This window comes from Peromyscus californicus, unplaced genomic scaffold (assembly GCF_007827085.1).
Source record: "Peromyscus californicus insignis strain IS unplaced genomic scaffold, ASM782708v3 Scaffold_3__1_contigs__length_106647218, whole genome shotgun sequence".
In the NCBI taxonomy this organism is placed as follows: Eukaryota; Metazoa; Chordata; class Mammalia; order Rodentia; family Cricetidae; genus Peromyscus; species Peromyscus californicus.
Window position 1 is genome coordinate 28,189,595 of NW_026294551.1, and position 22,272 is coordinate 28,211,866.

The window sequence follows — 22,272 nt, forward strand, 5'->3', positions numbered from 1 at the left end:
CGGTGACCATGGTCTCTCCAGCGTACAGAGGCACTGCTACTGACCACTGCCTGTGGGAAGGAGCCAGCTCCTAGCACCATGTGCTGAGCTGAGCTGCTGCTGTCATGGCAGTTTAAGATTTGTCTCACGAGGTCAGAAAATGCTGCAGATGCTTAGTAAAGCCAAGTCCAGACACACACACAAAAAAAAAAAACTCGGAAAAAGATACAGTATGTTTAAAAATGTGCTTAGATACTAAAGAAAGAAAATAAATAGGACTAGACAGTCATAGAAAAAAACAGTTTAAAAATAATAAAATAAAGTCTTTAAAGATAAAATAAAGAAATATAAAAAATAAACCACTTAAGGATGAAGAATATTATTATTATTTTTTTTTTTCGAGACAGGGTTTCTCTGTGTAGCTTTGTGCCTTTCCTGGAACTCGCTTTGTAGACCAGGCTGACCTCGAACTCACAGAGATCCACCTGCCTCTGCCTCCCGAGTGCTGGGATTAAAGGCGTGCACCACCACCGCCTGGAAGAATATTATAACACAGGGAGTTTGGACCTTTTATGGTGCTTTGTTAATTTTGAATTTTTTTTTAACGCTGGTGAACAGAGAACAGCAGCTGCTGAGAAACGTTGGATTATGGGAGGACTGCTAAATTAAATCAGCCTTTATACTTTGGAGATGTCTTGACTTCAGAATGGAAGTCCAGAAATGTTGCAGGAGAGGTTATGCTTTTGCTTCCACAGGAAACAAAAAGCTATGGATTCCTTCAAAACTAATAAAGATCAGATTTGATTGGGGAAGACCCCCTGAAAATCTTGACTATGGACAAAGAAATAAACCTAGAAAAACTACAAGACAGGTGATGTATATTTTACCTGCTCAGACACCAGTGAAAACGGGTGACCCAGGTGATCCAGTCTCTCAGAGTGCCTCTGTTGCAGTTTCCTTAGAGTTCTAAATCCAGAACGGCTTCAAGTCTGCTGGCTGAGATGGTCCAGCCTCACAGACTATTCTAGCCAGAACTGCAGATAAGCCTTGCACTTTCCCATCGCACAGAGACTGGACAACAAATGACACTGCTAGCTCTCCCAGGACTGGACCATTATCCCAATTTTTTCAGGGTCCTCTAAAGATATCATTTCCCTCAGACAACAGGAAGCAGTCTAGAAAACATGATACCAACATTCCCAAGAGGCAGGGTGGGTGGTTTTGGTCGTTTGGTGGGTTATGGATGTTTGTCATCATTTAGCTAATACCTGATAGTTGCTCTTATTGTATATAGTTTTACTGTGTTAGAGTTAAAATCTTTTTTATTTAGACAAAAAGGGAGAAATGTTGTGGAATAATTTTTCTGTATACTATGAAGATGTGTCTTTGCTAAGGCACCTTCTGATTGCTTTAATAAAGATCTGAATAGCCAATAGCTAGGCAGGAAGAGGTTAGGTGGAATTTCTGGACAGAAGGAGAAGATGAATCTAGGTGCAGCAGAGATGCCAGAGGTCATGGAGGGGAAACAGGAGGTGCAAGATGGAAGAGAGGTAAAAAGCCAGGAGGCAAAATGTAGATTAATACAAATGTGTTAATTTAACTTATAAGAGCTAGTGGGACAAGTCTAAGCTGTAGGCCGAGCTTTCATAGTTAATAATAAGTCTCTGTGTCTTTTTTATATTTTTGGTTGTAAGCCTAGCCTTAATGGCTCAGTCATTTCTCCAGCCCCTCCATGTCTTTTTTTATGAGCTGGTGGTGGCTTTTTTTTTTTTTTTTTTTTATACACCCCTGCCTCTAGTACAGTGCTGGGAGTTGAATCCCAGGCCTCAGAAGCTCTAAGCAGAAGCTCCACACTGGTCTCTACCCTCCATTCTAAGGCCTATGCTTTTACTGCTGCTTTTGTTTTGTTTACTTTTATTTTGTGAGCATTTTGCTTACATGTATGTATGTGCACCACATGCCTGAGGAGGCCAGAAAAGGGCTTCAGATCACCTGAAACTGGAGTTACAGATGGTTGTCAGCTGCCATGTGGGTGCTGAGAACTGAACCTGGATCCTCTGTGCAAGAGGGCAGGTAAATACCCTAACCACTGAACCATCCCTCTGCCCCGACCCTTTTTTTTTTTTTCTCGAGACGGGGTTTCTCTGTGTAGCCCTGGCTGCCCTGGAACTTGCTCTGTAGACCAGGCTGGCCTCAAACTCAGAGATCACCCTGCTTCCCGAATGCTGGAACTAAAGGTGTGTATCACCATGCTCAGACGCTCAGGTTTGTCTCTTTTTTTTTTTTTTTTTTTTTTTTTGAGACAGGGTATCCCCAGTTGGCCTTGAGCCAATATGTAGTCAAGGATGACCTTGAACTTCTGATCTTCCTGTCTCTACCTTCCAAGTGCTGGGATTAGAGCTGTGCACCACCACAACCACTTTATGCAGCACTAGGACATCAAACTCAGGGTTTCATGCATGCTGGGCAAGCATTCCGCCAGCTGAGCTATCCATCCCCAGCCTCTCTGAGGCAATTTTGAATTCTGTGCTGCAGTCCCATCTCTAGACTTTTTAGTGTGAGCCGTCATACTAATTGCACACAGTCAGCAAGAACACCTGATCTAGGGTCCAGGCTGAGCTACCATCCACTTGAGCTGCTGTTAGGACCACTGCAGAACACTCTTTCACAAGAATGCTCCCCCCGCTCGCCCAGACAGGGTTTCTGTCTGTCCTGGAACTAGTTCTATAGACCAGGCTGGCCTCAAACTCACAGAGATCGGCCTGCCAAAGGCTGGGATTAAAGGCAAATGCCACCACCACCAGGCTCACAAGGATGCTTTCTAAAAAGATTTTACTGAATTTTATTTTTGACTTGTGTGAGTATATGCATGTGTATGATTGCCTGCAGAGGCCAGAAGAGGGTGTCAGATCCCTTGGAGCTGAGTCCTGAGCTGCCTGATGTGAATGCTGGGAACCAAACTCCCATCATTTGCAAGAGCAGTAAGCCCTCTACCAGCAGAGCTACACACCCCCAGTCTCCTGTTTATCATTTTCATAAAGCGGAATCATTAATTCCTTGAGTTGCCATTAAAGTCTCTCTATTGACTTTCTTAGAAATTGAGTCGTAAAACTGATCGTCTGGGTGGATTTACCACTTCTCTCTGAAATGTTCTTCCAGTTTACCTTCTGGACCAAAGCTTAGTATCCAGGAAACCTTATCCTATCAATAAGCAATGTGTAATAAGCTCTCAGCCCTGTTCCTGCAGAATGCATATCCATGTCTGAGACGGGTTGCAGGGTGCAGTCCCAACGCACAATGAACTCTGCACAGAGCACATACACTTCCGTCTTGTTTATTAGAACCCCTATAAGCAAAGGCCTACAACGTTTAGAAAAGGACTTATTTGCCAGAGGAATTTCTAAGCTAGAAACCACCAACAGATGCGTTTTCTTGGCTTGCCTGGCATTATTTACTGAGGTGTGTACATGTTTTGCACAGATGTTAATTCGTGTTGCTTAAAAAAAAAGGAATGGCAAGTAGATCCAGCAATCTGCTGTTTAGTTTGTTGGTTATGACCGTATCGATGGTAGCTCAGTTCCTACAGGATTTTAAAAAACTTTATATTGAAGTATACTAAAGACCCAGAAAAGTCTGCTTTTAAAATTTTATTTTTTTACTATTATTGCTGTGGGGCACGTTCACCTGCGTATCAGGTCACACATGTGTCGGTCAGGGGACCACTTTGTGGAGCTGGTTCTCCCTTCTACCTTCAAGTGGGTTTGGAGGATTGAACTCAAGGTTGTCAGGCTCCTGGGCAAGCCCTCCTACCCATCTTGCCGTCTCTACAGCCCTAGAGTGTGCTTATTTTAAGTGAGTATTGGTGACCGAGCTGGGCCACCCAAGGCCTCACACATCTAAGCCAGTGCTATACTGCCACTTCTTCCTCAGCCCTTTGACTTTGTGTTCCCTTTTATTTCCTTGTTGTGTTTTGAGACAGGATATCATGTAGTCAAGGCTGGCCTCTCTCACTGTGTAGCCAAGGATGGCCTTTAACCCCCGATCCATCTTCCTCAACCTCTGGAGTTGCTGGGATCACAGACGAGCACAACCACGCTTAGTATGTGTGGTATCCAGGGCTTTGTGCATGTTTTGAAAGCATTCTACCAACTGAGTTATACCCCAGCTCTGTTTATTTATTTTTAATTGGCGAATGGTGGAGTTGAGACAGAGTCTGTAGCCCAAGCTGTCTTGGAACTTGCTGTGTTAACCAGGCTGTCCTTGAACTTGGGATAATCCCCTGACTCTGCCTCCCGAGTACTGATTGGAGAGCACCATCATGCCCAGTTTCCCCAACCCTGTTTAATTTTGTCTGGAGATAGGGTCTCACTAAATTACACAGGCTATGTGTAGTGTGGTAGTACACCTGCAGCTTGGGAGGAGGCAGGAGGATCATGAGTTTGTGACCAGCCTGGACTACACAGGAGCTTCAAGTCATCCTCAATTTCACAGAAAGACCAAGAAAGGGAGAGAGGGAGAGATGGAAGGAAGGAGGGAGGAAGGGAGGGATGGATGGACAAGTGCAGTTGCTGGTCTTGAACTTCCAGCTCTCCTGCCTCGGGCTCCCAAATAATTGGGATTGTTAGGACAAAAGCTATGTTCACCCATCCACCCCAATACTTTAAATTGAGATGAGATTTAATCAGTGTGGCCGTCTTTGGGACACAGGTCACATGCGCACCGTGGCACAAGCATCCACGCAGACATATGAAAAAAGCACACACACACACACACACACACACACACACACACCCTGCTCCATTAGCGTAGCCTCTCTTCCTTGGAAACTCTTATCTTGTCTGTGGTTTGTCCTGCTTCAGGCCATGTTATTTTTGGAATTGTAGGTGACTGCAGATTTAGAAGGATGAATATGTCTATACCTTCAACCTTAAAGAGAAGTAAGATAGTTATCTCTGCTTTCTAGGTAGACACTTCTGTAGGCTGCAGAGTCAAGTGGACAGTTGCAGAATGGAGACAGAGGTGCCAGGCTTTCTTGTGGGCTGGAGTCTATAGTCTTTAGCAAAGACAGCTTCTCAATGCCTCTTACAAGATTGTAGGTGTGAGCCACCACTCCCCACACTCTGCCAGCCCCTGCCTCCCTCCCTCCCTCCCTCGCCCTCCCTCCTTCCCCTCCCTTTTCTTGCTGGGAATTCAAACCCCATCCTCTCTGCAAGAACATGAAACACTCTTTTTTTTTTTTTTTTTTTTTTTTTTGGTTTTTCGAGACAGGGTTTCTCTGTGTAGCTTTGTGCCTTTCCTGGAACTCACTTGGTAGTCCAGACTGGCCTCGAACTCACAGAGATCCGCCTGGCTCTGCCTCCCGAGTGCTGGGATTAAAGGCGTGCGCCACCACCGCCCGGCATGAACATGAAACACTCTTAACCCCTGAGACATCTCTCCAACACCCCTTTTTATTTTATTTTAATTTGCCTTTATTTTAATTTTGTGTGTTTTGAGATGGGGGTCTTGTTGTGTAGCTCAGGATGGCCTCAAACTCTTGATCTTGCCTCGCTCAGCCTTCCGAAAACTGGAATTACAGCCTCACCATGCCTGGGTGAACATTTATTTATTTGTTTATTTTTGTGGTCCTGGGGATCAACCTAGGGCTTTGTCCACACGCTAGGCCAGTGCTTCACTACAGAGTCAAACCCAGTCTTTTCTTGTTTGTTTGTTTCTTGAGTCCAGATTGGACTATGAACCCCAGGCTGTCCCTGAACTCACTTTGTAACCCAGGCTGACCTGGAGCTCTATCTAGGCAGTGAGTGATGTTTATTAAAGGGTTTTTGTGGCGGAGTCTCTTGTATCCCAGGCTGGCCTCAAATTTCCTATGTGGCTGAGGATGATCTTGACCTCCTGGCTTCCACCTCCTTAGTACTGGCGTTGCAGGCAGGCACCACCACACCTGGCTAGATTTTGGTGACTTCTGAATTATGTTGTTTGAAGGGTTCTCTGAGGAACTTTGTTTCCTTAAGCCTTTTTGACAAATGAGGACCACAGAGGGTGACTCCATAGCCTCAAAAGTCTACGGCATCCTTACTCTACTAGATCGCAAGAGAGTTAGACACGTTTTTACTGCTAATAAGTTTATAGTAACTTTGTTCATGAGAATCTTTGAGAGCAATCTACAGCGGTTTCATGCATGGATTCTGCTGCTTTACCATTCTTATTCCAAATATCTCTCCAAAAAATGGATATTTTCTCTACATAGGCAATCTACACTATGCATTTTGTTAATTGTGCTGAAAAATCTCAACTTTCCGCAGGGGAGAGATTTCAGCCACACTCCTGGATGTCAGGGTTCTCTTTCCTTCCCATGATCCTTTGTTTTCCCAGTCTTCACTCCCTTCTACCTCCTGTGTACTGAGACTAAGGCATGCCACCACACCTGATTCTAATGTCATTTATATAGTATTATTTTTATGACCCATTCAACTTATCTGGTTCCAGCATTAGGTCCTTTCCTGTCCTTCCTTTATGAAGTTACCAGTGGTAATTCACTCTTGACCTTTTTTTTTTTTTTTACTGGTGATGGGCATTTGGGCAGTTTCCATATTGGAGATGGCACAAATATGCCAACCTGGCTCATGGATGTGTGTGGTTCTGTCTCAGCTTGAGCTGTCAATCTTCAGAGACAGGGTTGACAAGCCTAGTAGCTCTGCATCATTTAAAGTCTCAAGGTGCCTGTCAGACTCAGATTTAGGTGTATTTCGAGGCCAGTGGGTAAGTCCAGTGAGCCACTCAAGAGGACTTTAAGGAAACGTAGCATCCAGAGAAGGAAGTACAGGCTGTGTTCTTAACCACAGCCAAAGCCTGTCATCCACATAGCAAATCATAGCAAATGAATTACTTCGCAAGCACTCTCCCCTCCCTCCGGTTCTGGGGAGCTAACTGCAGACTTTATGAAGGTCAGGCAAGTGCTCTATCATAAGCCACAGCCCAGCCCTTATGTAATTATTGGAATACTTACTGTATCAGTATTTTTTTCCTTTCCTTTTTTTTTGAGATTTTTATTTAATTTTATTTTATGTGTTTGGATATTTTGCCTGCATGTATGCCTGCATCGTTAGAGGCCAGAAGAAGGTATTAGATGCCTTGGACTGGAGTTACAGACAGACAGTTGTCGCCACTGTGTCAAGGCTGGGAATTGAACCCGGGGACTCTGGAAGAGCAGTCAGTGCTCTTAATCACTGAGACATCTCTCTAGCTCCTTGTTTTTGTTTTTTGTTTTTTGACGTTTCCAGAATTTTTTTCAAATGCTTTTTTGAGGAGTTGACTTTTTGTTTGTTTGTTTGAGAAAGGGTTTCACTATGTAGGCCAGGTTGGCACTGAATTCACAGCAATACTCCTGCCTCAGCTTCCTCCCAAGTGCTAGGATTCCAAGCATGCATCATGTCTAGCCTCCTCAAGTGTTTTCTGTCTGCAGCTGGTTGGTTCTTCAGTGAAGAAGCCAAGGACACGGAGGGCTAGCTGTAGCCTCCCTGAAGGCGTGAACCACATCATGGAGTCTGGACCCACATGTCCCATGTTCAGACCCCAGCCAGGTTGACCTACATCTTGCCCAGACATGGCAGTTCTGTTTGGGCCAAACTCCAAGACCATTTCTCCAAGATCTCAGAGCAGGGAAACTCCTTCAAGCTCTTGGCTCTTTCCCTCCCTCCCTTCCTCCCTCCCTCCCTCCCTCCCTCTCCCTCCCTCCCTTCCTGTGCTAGGACCTTGCACACACTAGGTGAGTGCTCTACTGACAAACTACATTCCCATGCCTCTTGCCACACTTTCTTCTCCTCCTCCTCCTCTTCTTCTTCTTCCTCCCCCTCCCCCTCCTCCTCCTTCTTCTCCCTCTCCCTTTCCCCCTCTCCCCCTCCTCCTTCTTCTCCCTCCCCCTTTCCCCCTCCCCCTCCTCCTTCTCCTCCTCCTCTTCTTCCTACTCCCCCTCCCCTCCTTCTCCCTCTCCCCTCCTCCTCCCCCTCCTCCTCCTTCTCCTCTTCCTCCTCTTCTTCTTCTTCCTCTCCCTCCCCCCCTTCTTCTTTTTCTTTTTTTTTTTTTTTTGGTTTTTCGAGACAGGGTTTCTCTGTGTAGCTTTGCGCCTCTCCTGGAACTCACTTGGTAGCCCAGACTGGCCTTGAACTCACAGAGATCCACCTGGCTCTGCCTCCCGAGTGCTGGGATTAAAGGCGTGCGCCACCACCGCCCGGCTTCTTTTTCTTTTTTACTAAATGAGACAGGATCTCACGAAGTCTAGGCTGGCCTCAGACTCCTGGTTTAACCTAGGATGACCCTGACTAGGATGGTCCTCTGCAGCCACCAGGTCTTGTTTCTGTGACTTCTGGTGAGCAAACCCAGGGCTTCACGCCTGTTAGGCAAGTACTCTACCCACAGAGCCACAGCCTTAGCCTCGTCCCTTAACCATCTCAACAACTTGTTTTTGTGTCTAGAACAGCACATTCCACAAACCTGAGGAGAGGGGCAGGCTGTGTAAAGGAGGGGGGCACTAACCAAAGTAAAAACAAAGAACAAGAGCACAGAGTGTGTTTCAAATCGGCTTTCCTTGTAAAGGTGGACAGAGACAGAGCTATGGAAAAGAACTGATTAGTTAACATCAGGTTACTTGATGTTACCCCACCCCCACCCTCAAAGCCTTATCCATGAAAGCTCTCTACTACAGAGTTCCACGCCTGTCCCAAAGGTCACCGAGTGTGTGTGTGTGTGTGTATGTGTGTGTGTGTGTGTGTGTGTTCATGCGTTAAGACATGACCTCAAACAGACCTGTGTAGGAAATAAAGCTATTATCTCATTTTTCTGGCTTTTTAAATTTTCAGGTAAATGGTTGAGTTTTATTTGATGGCTGGGAGCTTTAGACAGAGTGACTTCATTTTGGTTTTTAGTCTTATTTGCCAGAGCCCAGGGCAAGCAACTAACTCTAAATCAGGATCTCCTGTAATTTGTTGTGGGGATGGGGTGGGGTGGGGTAGGGGGTGGGGTGGTGTACATGCATGTTGAGGGAGGGCAGAGGTCAATTTGAGTGCCTTAAATCACTTCCCATCTTGTTTATTCATGGGGTGTGTGTGTGTGTGTGTGTGTGTGTGTGTGTGTGTGTGTGTGTGAGTGTGTAGTGTATCAGAACACAGCTTGTGGGAGTCAGTTCTCTCCTCCTTCCGCCATGCGGATTCCAGGGATCCAACTCAGATCATTGGTTGAGGCAGCAAGAGCCTACCTGCTGAGCCTTCTCCTCTCTCTGAGGCTGCCTCTCTCACCGGATGTGAAGCTCCTAGCTTTGGGGGGCCTGGCTGACTCCTCTCCCCCAGTGCTGAGTTGGCAGACATCAACTACAGTGCCAGCTTTTTACATGGGTGCTGAGGACCCAAATCCAGGTCCTCATTCCTGCATAACAAGAGCTTTGTCACCGAGCTGTCTCCCCAATTCCAGTCTCCTGCCGTTTTTACTGAGCAGTTTGACCACTTGTTTTGAGTCTTTGGGGTGCTATGTTCCTACCATTGTTAGGTCACGTGGTGGTTCTCTGTTGCACTTGTGGGAGAACTGCCCTCTTGTTTCCCACAGTGGAACCTTTTCACACTCTCACCAGCAATGGACTAGGATTCCAATTTCTGCACGTCATCATGACACTTCGGATCACTTACTCAGGGTTTTTTTTTTTTTTTTTTTTAACCTACTTTCTCAGTAAAAATGAATCATACGCCGGGCAGTGGTGGCGCACGCCTTTAATCCCAGCACTCGGGAGGCAGAGCCAGGTGGATCTCTGTGAGTTCGAGGCCAGCCTGGGCTACCAAGTGAGTTCCAGGAAAAGGCGCAAAGCTACACAGAGAAACCCTGTCTCGAAAAACCAAAAAAAAAAAAAAAAATGAATCATACCTCATAATAATTGACACACACACACGTTCATGGGTGCCAGGGTGCACATGTTTGTGCTGGAGGTGTGTGCGTGAGCATGTATGTGGAGGCCAGGTGACCTCCAGTATCATTCCCCCTCAGCTCTGTCTGCTTTGGTTTTGAAGACAGGCTTTCATTGGCCTGCTGCTCTCTGGCTGCCCAATGAACCTAAGAATCGGTTTGTCGCCCGCCAGGCAATGGTGGCACATGCCTTTAATCCCAGCACTCGGGAGGCAGAGCCAGGCAGATCTCTGTGAGTTCGAGGCCAGCCTGGTCTACAGAGTGAGATCCAGGACAGGCACCAAAACTACAGAGAAACCCTGTCTCGAAAAAACCAAAAAATGAAAAAAGAATCGTCTTGTCTCCACCTCCTCAGGGTTAGGATTACAAGTGTATACCATGGACCTCTGCTCTATGTTTCTTTGTTTGTTTGTTTGTTCTTTTTTGTAACAGCTCTGGCTGTCCTCACTCACTCTAGACCAGGCTGGCCTTGAACTCATAGAGATCCTCTTTCCTCTGCCTCCCAGAGGGATTAAAGGCGTGGCCCCCACCGGAGCCCCCAGCTTTTCACATAGGCTCTAAGGATCGAACTGGGGTCTTCACACTTGTGCAGTAAACAGTTTCCTGACCGAATTATCTCCAGAGCCCCTCAGAGAGTGTAGTAGTTTTAATTTGCATGTTGTATATTTATTGGAAAGGTGTGTATGCAGCCTCACGTACATCAGGAAAACGGTCTTCCACTAAGCTGGGGCCCTAGGCCCTCTGTCCATGTTCAGATGGTTGTTTGCTGGGGTATTTCGTAGGTTCCAGACACTTGGGCTACACATGCAGTCTGAACACATGTGTTACCAACACTGAGACATGAAGAGAATGTTGTTTTTTTCTTTAACTTCCTTGTTCTCAGCTTCTCTTAGGAAAACAGATCTGGACTTGAATTCCCACACACTAGCTCTCTAAGGGCACCTTTAGGTGAGGTTGGGCTTTGTCTCTTGTTCCCTCACAGAACTTGCTTGGCTTCAGGCCTGGCCACAGAGGGCCTTGGGTTTTGCAATCCCCAATTGAAGCTGCATAGTTACTTTAGTTTAGTTTTGGAGAGAGACCGATCGGCTTTGCTGGCCCTTCTCCAGCTCTTTCAGCGTCTCCCATAGGCATTAAGAAACTCGAATGTAGCAGCTCCCCTTTGGGCCAGGTGTTCAGGGTGTGTGCAGAGAAGTAAAATGCTCAGGCCTTTGAAATGACTAAATGGCTGGGGTAGTTCCTGTGTTTATGAGCAAATTACACTGGTATGAGTTTCTAGAACTCTTTTTTTTAAACATTTTATCTATTTATTATTTTATGTTTTTGATTTTTATGTTTTGTGTGTTTTGGCTTGCATGTGTATCTATGGACCACATGTATGCAATGCCTGTGGCGGCCAGAAGAGGGCGTTTGAGCCCGCCCCCTCTGTGTCTTAGGGTTTCTACTGCTGTGAAGAGACACCATGACCACAGCAACTCTTAGGAAAACATTTAATTGGGGTGACTCGCTTACAGTTCAGAGGTTCAGTCCACTGTTATCACGGCGGGACATGGTAGCATGTAGGCAAGGTAGCACACAGGCAGACATGGTGCTGGGGAAGGAGCTGAGAGTTCTACGTCTTGATCCACATGTAACAGGAAGTGACCTGAACACTGCGCATAGTTTAGGCATAGGAGTCCTCAAAGCCCACCCCCACGGTGGCACCCTTCCTCCAACAAGGCCACACCCCCTATAGTGCCACTCCCTTTGGGGGCCATTTTCTTTCAGACCACCACACCCTGGAACTGGAGATACCGACAGTTGAGAGCAGCCTTGTGGGCGCTGGGAATGGAACCGGGACTTCTGAAGGGGCAGCCAGGTGCCTTCAACTGCTGAGCCTTCTCTCCAGCCCTGAGTTCCTAGAACTCTTAACTCTTTGGAGAAACTGCTGGCTCCCCCTTAATACTGCGCTACCCTCTTGTGCCACTTGATAGAAATATGGAAAAAAGGAACAGGGAGGTTAGATACTCCCTGATGATCGGACTTGGGATGAAGGCAAAGGGCGGGCGGAGCAGGCCTGACAGTAACATGGGGCAGTTGCACCAGCTTCCCATTCCCAACTTAGCTGTTCCCATCCTTTTTGACCCTTGACATCTTTGCACATCAGCCTCCTTACCTTGAGAACGGGTGATTATAATTCTTACCCGTACTTCTTCATGGTTGGGGCTAGCCTGGCACTCACATGTAGCTCAGACTGGCCTCCTCTTCCAGGTGCTGGGATTACAGGTGTGTGCCTGAGAAACCTGTTTTCTGAGGGTGACGGAAGGAGATGGAGTCTCTTTTCCAGGGACAGTCTGTCTTGGCTGACCTAGGACATCCTCACTGGGGCACCAGCTCCTCTTTGCCTGTTGTCCGTGGTACTTGAGGTCACCATGTGGTCCAAGCGCTGCCATCCTTTGCTGGAATGCGACACCCTCTGCTTTGCTACAGCATCTGAGAGTGGGAACCTGGGGGCACTGCCTGGGGAGTGTCGGACTCCTCTTTTCTGGGCACACAGCCCCTTACTCAGACCTTTCAGCCGTCTTTCCTGGTGCCACCCTCTGGTTCTTAAACCCCTCGCCTATTCTGTCTTTGAATTTCTGACCCAGAAGAGATAAACTGGCCCATTGAGGAGCCAAGAAACCCAAGGCATTGGTTCCCAGTTCTGGGTCCCACCATGAGCTTCACTGGTTCCCCAGGAAGAACCACAGTGACTGTCACCCTCCAGGAGGCAGGAGCTGGGGGCTCAGGTGCGGTAGCTTTTGGTGATATCTGCCTGTCTGTGCATCAGGTTCCCCAGCCACCCCCGGTCACCTCATCATTTCCAGGAAGGTGCAGGAGGCTCTTGCCCCAGCTTAAGATGGCCTTGTCCCCATCCTGCTGCTTGCAAGTTCGGCTTGAGGTTAGGAAAAGAGAGCAAGTGAGGACAGTAAGTTTGCAAGATCTGGAGAGGGCTTGAGGATGTAGTTCAGTCTCCAGCAGAGAATGAAGCTGGATGTGCTAGTGCATGCCTGTAACCCAGCACCCAGGAGGTGGAGGCAGAAGTTCAAGGTTATCCTCTGCTAAATCATAGTGAATTTGAGGCCAGCCTGGGATACATTAGACCTTATTTAAAAAAAAAAAAGGTCTAGAGAAAACCTATTGGTCCTCAATATACCGACATATTGTAAACAACTGGATTGCTAATTAGCTAGGTGTGCCAGAGTGTTGGTGCCAGAGAGGCCCAGCCTGGCACCAGTCCAGTCCATGGTTCCTCTCTCCACAGCTCTGGAACGGTGAATTGCACCAATCCCTTGCCCATCGGAGGCCTCAGTTACATTCAGGGCCACACCAACTCCCACCTTGTCAACACGACTGTGGGTGAGTGCCTGGATGCCACAGCACAGAAGTTCCCCAACAGGGAGGCTTTGGTTATCCTCCATGAAAACATCAGGCTGAACTTTGCACAGCTCAAGGAGGAGGTAAGTACTGACCTTGAACCTTCCAAGGGCAGCCACTGGTCCCTAGCTGTTAGAGCTGAACGGAGCGCCCATGAGAGTGGGCGCATGCCCGTGGGGCAGTGTGCTGGGAACTCCTGAGGTTCCTACTGTTGGCATTAGGAGACAGAGGCGGAAGTGATCTAGATGTCTCTTGACCCAGTGGTTCCTGGAATATTTGTTTACTGTGTCGACTCCTTACCGTCATTGTGTTGAGTCCACTGAGGCCTGGCAATCCGTTTGTTCCTAGTGACTCCTGGGCTAAGAGAGAGAGTAGCATTCAGGGGTCCCTTGTCCTCACCTCACCTGTTTTCCCCGTCTGTTTATACCAGGTGGACAAAGCTGCTTCTGGTCTCCTGAGCATTGGCCTTCGCAGGGGTGACCGGCTGGGCATGTGGGGACCCAATTCCTATGCATGGGTGCTTATTCAGTTGGCCACTGCCCAGGCAGGCATCATCCTGGTGAGAAGGGGTTTACCTGGCACCACTGGGTATGTGGAGGGATGTCATTCAAGGGGAGCCTCTTAGATATAGAACCAAACCCGTGTCTGTCTGGCTTCTGGCTTGGTAGTGCTTTTACCCAAGGTTCGCCAAAGAGCCCTGGCAGAGTGTAGGATGCTGCTTCTGAGGGGAGCAGTGAGAGAGTGGAACATCTACCCAGGACACTGACATACCCTCTCTGTTCCCCCAGGTGTCTGTGAACCCAGCCTACCAGGCCTCAGAACTGGAATATGTCCTAAGAAAGGTACCACTTGCCCCTGGTGGGGAGGGGAGTTTCTCATGATAGAGTTTTATAGAGGCTGATGGGATGAGAAAGGACATGCTCAGTGGATAACATTACAGAGTGTCTCTCCTCAGGCTACATATGGTTGGGAGGAGGTCTTGGCTCCACAGAGTGTGTATGGGTCAGCCATAAGGCTGATGTGGGTGTTAGGGGTGAAGTGTGTATGTCAGGGTAGTGTGTGTGTGTGTGTGTGTGTGTGTGTGTATTTGTGTGTTTTAGAGTAGAGTGCACCTTAGTACATTGGAAGCTGTGTGTGTGTGTTGCTACTTGGGTATGTCTGGATAGCTATTCAGGTATAGGAGAAAGAGATCAAGACATTACTGATAGCCCCTAAGTCTGGGCTTCCTGCTGATCACAGGTAGGGGGACTTCTCCTTCCACAGGTAGGCTGCAAAGCCATTGTGTTCCCTAAGCAATTCAAAACCCAGCAATATTACAACATCCTGAAGCAGATCTGTCCTGAGCTGGAAAAGGCCCAACCAGGGGCCTTGAAGAGTGAGAGGTGGGTATGTCCTGGGTTTGTGGAATATCAAGTGACATCTCAGACTCCTACCTCCTACCCAAGGCGGAGCTGATGTCTTCCTGGACTGTCTTCTAGCCGCATGTCACCATCCTCTCTGTCTCCCAGGCTCCCAGATCTGACCACAGTCATCTCAGTGGATACCCCTTTGCCAGGGACCCTGCTGCTCGATGACGTGGTGGCAATCGGTAGCAAGGAGCAGAATCTGGCCCAGCTGCGGTACCACCAGCAATTCTTGTCCTGTTACGACCCCATCAATATCCAGTTTACCTCGGTAAGACAGCGGTCTCCAGTCCCAAGCCTAGATGAACCCTGTGCCCTGCCCATGTGGCCCCTGGGATGGAGAGATGGTAGAGAAAGTCAGGAGAGCGACACTCTCTCCTGATTCTGGCCTCCAGCCCTCCTCTCTGCCTCATAAAATCATCAACTGGTGTTTTTGTTACTCGCCCCTTCTGGGTCCTGTTGCTTCCAGCCCAGAGCAGATTTACGGGAGTCACCAGGGCTGGGAGAGGTGGACCTCATAGAGCCTATCAAGGGGAATCAGGCTCAGAGAGGGAACTTCTCCAAACCCATGGAGCTCGTTAGTGGCAGATCCTCTGAGCCACCTTATATGACATGTAAACTGGACAAAGACAGCCCTGTTGCGTGCTCTTTTGCGTTTCTGCACCCTTGCATCGGGGCCTGCACAGCTCACTGTGCATAAACAGAGGGAGGGGATGGATTCAGGACAACCATATCCTTCTACTTTTATGACTCTTAGCCCCCAGCTCCCCTGAGCAGTGGTCAAAGATGGGAAGGGAACATGGACAAAAAGGCCAAGCTGTCACTTGCTTATCTTCTTAGGGGACTACTGGCAGCCCCAAGGGGGCCACTCTTTCCCACCACAACATTGTAAACAACTCCAACCTGATAGGCCAGCGGCTGAAGATGCACACGAAGGTGAGGTTTATATAGACTGCAGGGAGCACAGCTGGGCAGAGTGGGACAGCTTGCCGAGCTCCCCCTGCTGGTTGGAAGAACTGACTCCATGATAGACCCAGCCTCCTGTCTCCATCTCCAGACTGCAGAAGAGTTGCGGTTGGTCCTGCCCAGCCCCCTGTACCACTGCCTGGGCTCCGTGGGGGGCACCATGGTGTCTATGATGTATGGTGTCACTCTCCTCCTGTCTTCTCCAAGCTTCAATGGCAAGAAGGCGCTGGAAGCCATCAGCAAAGAGAAGTGGGCATTGGTGGACAAGCCACCTGTGGGCTAATGAGACCCTCCAAATCCTCACTCCTGGATCCCGTCCCCCTTTCTGAGATGCTTCCTTCCTCCAGCCAGGAGACCTGGGATGAGGGGCGGGGCTAGAGGACCAGGTCCCACCTTGAGCTTCTTCCTGTTCACTGAGAGTTCGTGGTGGGAGGGAAGGGGTCCCCTCTTACTTCTAAACCTAATCTTGAGACCTTCCTTTGTGCAGAGGCACCCTCCTGTATGGCACCCCCACGATGTTTGTGGATGTTCTGAATCAGCCGGACTTTTCCAGTTATGACTTCTCATCTATACGTGGAGGTGAGGTGCAGTGTGGTCAGAGGAACCAAGGCTTGAGGCAGGTCAGCTTCCCTGACCCTGGTGAAGCCAGTTTCTTATGTAGAAGGCAGAAAGGGACACCATAAGAAGATAATCGAGAGGGAGGTAATTCCCAAGTGTCCCTGGATGCTGGGCCAACCTCAGCTTTTATGTGGTGTGCCAAGGCTCAGGGTCTCTCTCCTTACATGAGTAGGTGAAAGGGGTCTAGTGGACTACAGAATGGGGACATGTGTTAGCTTCTCTTATTTCTTTGTGATACTGAGGATTGAACCAGGGGCCTCCTGCATGGCGGGCAAGTGTTCTGTGATAGAACTGTATCCCTAGCCCTTTACTGAGTGTTTTTGAGACAAGATCTCACTAAGCTGCCCGAGCTGGCCTTGAACTCACTCTGTATCCCAGTCAGACTTGGAATTTGCAATTCTCCTGCCTCAGCCTCCCAAGTAGCTGGTATTCCAGGCCTACACCACCAATCCCATCATCCTCTCTTCCTGATTCAGGTGTGATTGCTGGGTCCCCAGCCCCCCCGGAGTTGATCCGAGCCATCATCAACAAGATGAACATGAAGGAACTGGTGGTGAGTGGTGGTCAGAGCCCGGGTAGGTCTGGGAAAGGCCAGGCCTGTAGTGAGTTGGGACTGATAAGCGAGACCAGAAGCCCCAAGGTGAACCTCCAGGTTGTTCTCCGCTTCCTGGAGCAGAGGTGAGGCAAAACTGTGAGCTTATTAACTAACGCCTGGTGAGGTGTAGGGAAAAGTGAGAGGGAGTGAATGTTATACACACATAAAATTATGTTTATAGAAATCTGGGGCAGAAATGCAGCATGGGAGGAGTGCAGCCAAGCACTGTATCCTGTTAGCACGTCCTGGCAGGCAGGGACTGGGGACATGGGCTTGAAATCCTTTCTGGCAGTGAGGGTGGGACAAGGGCCTGATGTTTGTTTCCAAATGGCAGGGGAGGGCGGGAACTGGGGAAGGTGGTTATAGGGGTGTGGCCATCCCAGTGACCACACTGCATTTCGGCTCTGAGAGACTCAGGGTAGGGAGTTCTGCACTGGCTTCCCTGAGAGGAGCCATGCACAGTGCCTGGGGAGAGGCGCTGTGTCCTCCCTTGGACCCCATTAGGTGGAGCTAGGGTGGTAACAAAGAGTCCAGGGCTCCCTGCCAGGATGTGTCTAGGTGTGGGCAGCTCTGTGCATCGGCAGAGGCCGTGGGAGAAGGTGTGGATGGTAGGGAGGGAAGTCAGTAGTCACTCCAGCAGAAGACAGTCACCAGGACTGGCTGAGACAGGACCTGCAGTAAAGGAAGGATGGTGGTTACGTCTTCAGTCGCCCAGATGGCATCAGAGAGAATGGTGGAAATCCTAGGCCAAGCCCTTGGAGGGGGAGACCCAGTGCTCCCCTCCTTTTCCTGTAAGACAGAGGGTCTGATCGCCCCTCCAGAGATGGCGTCATGGGAGGTAGCAATACCCTGGCTGGAATCTCCAGGGGCAGACAGTGGTGGCCTCCCTGCCCGGCCCCCACCTGTTTAATGGCGGCCGGCTTTCTTGGACCTCTTGGTGGGGGATTTGCAGCTGCGGAGGGCGTCTGTGTCACGAATACGCTGACCCTTGAACTTGGCTGGTGAGGAGCAGGTGGCATCTGGCCGAGAAGTCTTGGCTTCCAACCACCTGCGGAGACAAAGAGTTGCTGGACTTGGGGAAGCTGGGTGGGGATGCTTGGGGAAGGGACAGTGACCAGGATGGACTCTGGCCCTAGAAAAATCTGGAGCTGTCATCTTCATTTGACAAGTGAGAAAACGGAGCCACTCGGTCCCAGACCCACTAGGTAGCCAACTAGGATGTATGTCTAGGCCGCCCTACCGCAGGACCTTCATGCGAAGGAGAAACTGAGGATATGTGGAGGAAAATGCTTACCGCCGAAGGCCACGGAGCTGGCAGGTGCATTTCCATGGGTTGTTGGTGAGAGTTAGGGTCTCCAGGTTGTCGAAGGGGAAGGTGGAGGGCAATTGGTTCAGGCGATTGTTCTCCAGATGGACGTGTTTCAGTGTGGTCACACCCAGGAAGGCACCATCTGAGATCTGGGAGGTATGGAAGGCAGAAGTGAGAGAGAGAGCCTCAACTCCAGCCCAGGCTCTCCTAGCTCTCTCCTCAGAGGCCAGAGGCTTGGACACAAGCAGCCTGTTGAGGAGCTGCGATTTTCCAAGAAGAATGACCAAGTTGTCTAGATGATGTAATCCACAACACCCTTTGGAGATGGAAGGTGTCCTTTCCAATATGTAGATGGAAAATGTTCAGGCCTTTGGCCAGGATCACCTAGCCAGTAAACAGTAGCTGCAGGGCCACGCCTTGCCCCCCACCTCCAAGACAGCACCCTCCCTGCACAAACACTGGGTCTGGGGAGCAGCCAGAGCTTGGCTCGGAGAGCCCAGGCTGGCACACAGTGAACCTGGTTAAGTGTTTGGTGGGATGGGCAGTGAGCCCAGGCTCCCCACATCCCCAGGGTCCCAGGATTTCCCCCAGTACTGTCCTCATTGCTCCTCTACCCTCTGCCAGATGTTATTTGTGGAGCCACCTTGGTGGGGACTTTGGCCAGGATGGACGGCTCCAGAGGAAATGTATTGGTGCCCTCGTCTGAGCCCTGGTGCCACAGTTCCTGTCTGGGCTCTCCATTCCAAATTGTTCTACTGCCCACCACTCTGGCACTAGGGTAGTCTGCCTTCAGCTGGAGTGAGGCCAGGCTGAAGAAGACCCACCCAGACAGAAAGCTCTGTCTACCCAGACAAGATTACCCCTGCCCAGATTAGCTTCTGCCCTAAGCCCCCTGTGTGTGTCCTCTCTCACAGCCCAGGTTGAGATGTGACATTCTCTAGTAACAAAACTGTCCTCTATCTTGTTCTGGTCCCTGCCCAAACCTCCTGGCTGAAACTGTGTGCCAGAGGGGTGATTTTCTAGTTCCAAGAAAAGGATTTTGCTCCTACATAGCCCCACCTGGCTAGACTGATCGTCCCAGTGGGGGATGAGAAGGGGGGAGAGGTCTAACGACCGACCGGGGAAGACAAAAGTCAACACACTGTCTGGGGGACAGTGAGACGGTCAGTCTGTTCTGTGAGGAGACACTTTGGGGGGTGCGCCGAGGATGACATGTGTTCCTTCACGGGCCCCACGAGCACCAAGCCTGCACCTTGGTGGAGCCTTTGGTCTGTTTTCCTACTCAGTTGAAATGGACCTGAGCTTGCGGTAAAATTGGGTGTGTTCGGACCCACAGAGGGGATGGGGCATCCATCAGGGTCTCCGGGAGTGTGGAAGAAGTCCCCTAAAGGCATTTGCCACCCCCCCCACTCATCCTCCAGCCCCTCATTTTACCTTAGCACACTGGCAGCCCCACCAGGAACAGGGACTCTTTGTGAGTCGGAGTCACTTAGCCTCTCTGTAAGGTGCCTCAGTAGACAGACCCTTCCTTTATGGGATGGCAGGCTTACGGGAGACTGGGAAAACGGCGGCGGCAGAGGAGGGGTGGAAAGCTCGACAGGAAGAGATGCCTGCTGCTGCTCAGTGTGGGATTTGGGGCCAGACGCCTCCCCAGAGGCCATTTGTGAGACCAGAACAGCCCATCTCTTATAAGGAGGAGTCCCGAGAGAGTGTTACTGAGAAGCATAGTGACCAGGTGAGGGAGAGAGGGATGGAGGCTGGGTGATGTGTCAGTCTGAGAGAGATGGCAGGCTCCTTGCTTTGATAATTGAGGGGGTGGGGAGTCCAGGAGGAGAGACTAGGCTGGCCTCCCAGCGGAGAAGGAGCCAGGAGAACTCCGCAGCCAGGGCACTCACCTTCTCCAGGTTGGTGTTGTCTAGCCAAAGGGTCTCCAGGTATCTGCCGAAGGACTGGAAGGCGTTGTCTGGGATGCTCTTCAGGGGGTTGTGGGACAGCTTCAGCTCCTCCACCACCCGAAGTTTGCTCAGGGCAGCCGAGGGGTAGCTAGACAGCTGGTTCTTGTCCAGGTGGAACTTGGCGAGGTTCTCCACATCATCCAGGGCTCCAGGCTGCAGGGAACTGAGGGCGTTTTCTGACAGGTAGAGCCAGCGCAGGTCCTTGGCACCCTGGAAGGCTCCAGCTCGCAGCTCTCGGATTTTGTTATTGTTGAGCTGCAGGATGAAGAGGTTGACCAGAGGGGAGAGCAGCCCCCGGGGCAGCTCCGAAACCTTGTTGTGGTCTAGATAGAGGTAAGTGAGTTCAGTCAGGTCATCGAAGGCTCCAGCTCGCAGCACCCGGATGTCATTGTGGGACAGGTACAGGTAGATGAGCTGCTTCAGGCCTCGGAAGGCACCGGCGGCCACCTCGCGGATGTTGCAGTGCTGCAGGTGCAGGGAGACCAGGTTCGGCATGGTCCGAAACGAGTTGGCAGCCAGCACTGGGAAGTTGTTGCGCTGGAGGTTGAGCAGTTTGGTTGTCTCCGACACCTTGGGGATCTTCTGCAGCCCCACCTTGTCACAGATGACATGCTGCAGGTCGCCATGGCAGTGGCAGTTCTGGGGGCAGGCGGCCAGCGCCGGCAGGAGGATGGCGGCAAAGAAGCTCAGACTGAGTAAGAGCACGCGGGCCATTGCCGGGACGCCTGGAGTCAGGGCTGGGGGCTGCGGCGGCGGCGGGGCGCTGGCAGCGGCAAGTCCTAGATTCTTGGGTCTCTCGGCCCATTTATAGGGCAGCCCTGACCGCAGCTGGCAGCGGAGCCAGCTACTACGTGGAGCATCGAAGCCACTGACTTAACCCCCTCCCGCCCAGAAATGCGCCCCCTGTCCTCGATGGCTAGGGGCTCTTTCCACAGCAGGAGATCATGCGTAGTGTTGGGGACCCTTTTCCTGAGCCCCAGTCCCTTGCTTCCGGCTCGCAAACTCTATGCATCACTTCTCCCTATCCTCCTCTACCTGGACCCCCACCCTTGTGGTGGGGCAATAGATGTGTTGAGGACCTCTGAATTTCCACTGGGCAGAGGGAGGCGTTCCCAGAACTTATTTATTTGCTCAAGTTTGAGACTCCACGTCCCCCTCCCCCATACACCCTTGGCAGACAGGTCACCCTGGACTCAGGGAGGGAGGAAGTGGGGCCCGACAGCCGGATGCGTCTGGCCGCTGTCTGCCAGCGGTGCTTTAATGGATGGGGCTGTTTGTGCCCTGCAGGCGAAGCGTGAGAGCATCTCTGTGGTTTGGGCTCCCGCTTCTGGGTAGACCCTCCTCAGTTCACCCCAAGGAGATGGGAGAGCTGGTTAATGATGCTGGTTGACAATGGTGCACTCGCCTCTGCCCCTTCTCCCTGTAGGAGCCCAGGTTGTGGCCTTTCCCATGACCCCTCTCTCTTAGTTCTGGGCTTCCTAGTCTGTCCTTTGTACCCGCGTTCCCCTTTTCTAGGGCTGAAGGCTAAACAGAAAAGTGGGAATTGGTGTGTGTGGGGAGTGAACCACAGGCCACTGAACAAGCACGGTTGCACATTCCCCTCCTTAATCTCCCCAAATATCCCCATTTCTGGATCCTCCCCTCCCCCGTGGTTAGGACCCACCCCTAAGGGGGTCTCATAGTGGCGGCCTAGTGGCGCCAATGTGTACTTGGCAGAGGCCAGACCTGGGCAATGACCCCAGGACTGTGTGAGTTGGTGGGAGGTGGGGTGCTGGCTACAGGCGACAAACCTGGGCCAGATGCGAGGCTGTGGGCAGCCCCGCCCTAGTGGACCGGGCTTCTGTTCACTCGCCAGCCACACTGTCTGGAGCCCTGTGGAGAAGGCTGGGTGAGCAGGCAGGTTACAGTTTTGGCCCAGGGTGAGCTTTGGATTGCCTGGCAAGAGATGCCGTCTGTTTTGGGAGGTGGGAGAGGAACCATACCCCAACTATGCCAGAACCACACCACCTGATAGAGTACAAAGTATCTAGACCTCATGACACCCAATACATAGTTATGGGGTTTGGTCTCCAGGCCTGTTCTTCCCTAAGCTCCTCTGACCCCTTGCCT

General features: G+C 50.4%; 2 protein-coding genes across 2 annotated transcripts in view; one reads left to right on the plus strand and one right to left on the minus strand.

Annotated features, from left to right (window-relative positions):
* The window catches only part of Acsf2 (acyl-CoA synthetase family member 2), a 43,006-nt gene that overhangs the window by 15,746 nt on the left and 4,988 nt on the right, over window positions 1-22,272 (plus strand). Inside the window, exons 2-10 of the mRNA XM_052757361.1 lie at window positions 13,205-13,400; window positions 13,748-13,876; window positions 14,106-14,159; window positions 14,581-14,699; window positions 14,826-14,991; window positions 15,561-15,656; window positions 15,778-15,935; window positions 16,174-16,265; window positions 16,781-16,857. Coding sequence (XP_052613321.1) covers window positions 13,205-13,400; window positions 13,748-13,876; window positions 14,106-14,159; window positions 14,581-14,699; window positions 14,826-14,991; window positions 15,561-15,656; window positions 15,778-15,935; window positions 16,174-16,265; window positions 16,781-16,857 — 1,087 coding nt within the window. The remainder of the gene's footprint in view (window positions 1-13,204; window positions 13,401-13,747; window positions 13,877-14,105; window positions 14,160-14,580; window positions 14,700-14,825; window positions 14,992-15,560; window positions 15,657-15,777; window positions 15,936-16,173; window positions 16,266-16,780; window positions 16,858-22,272) is intronic.
* On the minus strand, window positions 17,047-21,269 carry Chad (chondroadherin). Its single transcript, XM_052757362.1, has 4 exons — window positions 20,104-21,269; window positions 18,194-18,357; window positions 17,802-17,947; window positions 17,047-17,571 (listed from the first exon to the last, which is right to left on the minus strand). The coding sequence occupies exons 1-3, from the start codon at window positions 20,875-20,877 to the stop codon at window positions 17,806-17,808; spliced, it is 1,080 nt and encodes a 359-aa protein (XP_052613322.1). The 5' UTR covers window positions 20,878-21,269; the 3' UTR covers window positions 17,047-17,571; window positions 17,802-17,805.

What these genes read in the sequence shown, in the direction of transcription:
- Chad (XM_052757362.1), bottom strand. Translation starts at nt 20,877, where the DNA reads ATGGCCCGCGTGCTCTTACTCAGTCTGAGCTTCTTTGCCGCCATCCTC. An exon ending in ACAACACCAACCTGGAGAAG is followed by an intron (nt 18,358 to 20,103) that starts GTGAGTGCCCTG and finishes CATACCTCCCAG; the next exon opens with ATCTCAGATGGTGCCTTCCT. An exon ending in CAGCTCCGTGGCCTTCGGCG is followed by an intron (nt 17,948 to 18,193) that starts GTAAGCATTTTC and finishes TTGTCTCCGCAG; the next exon opens with GTGGTTGGAAGCCAAGACTT.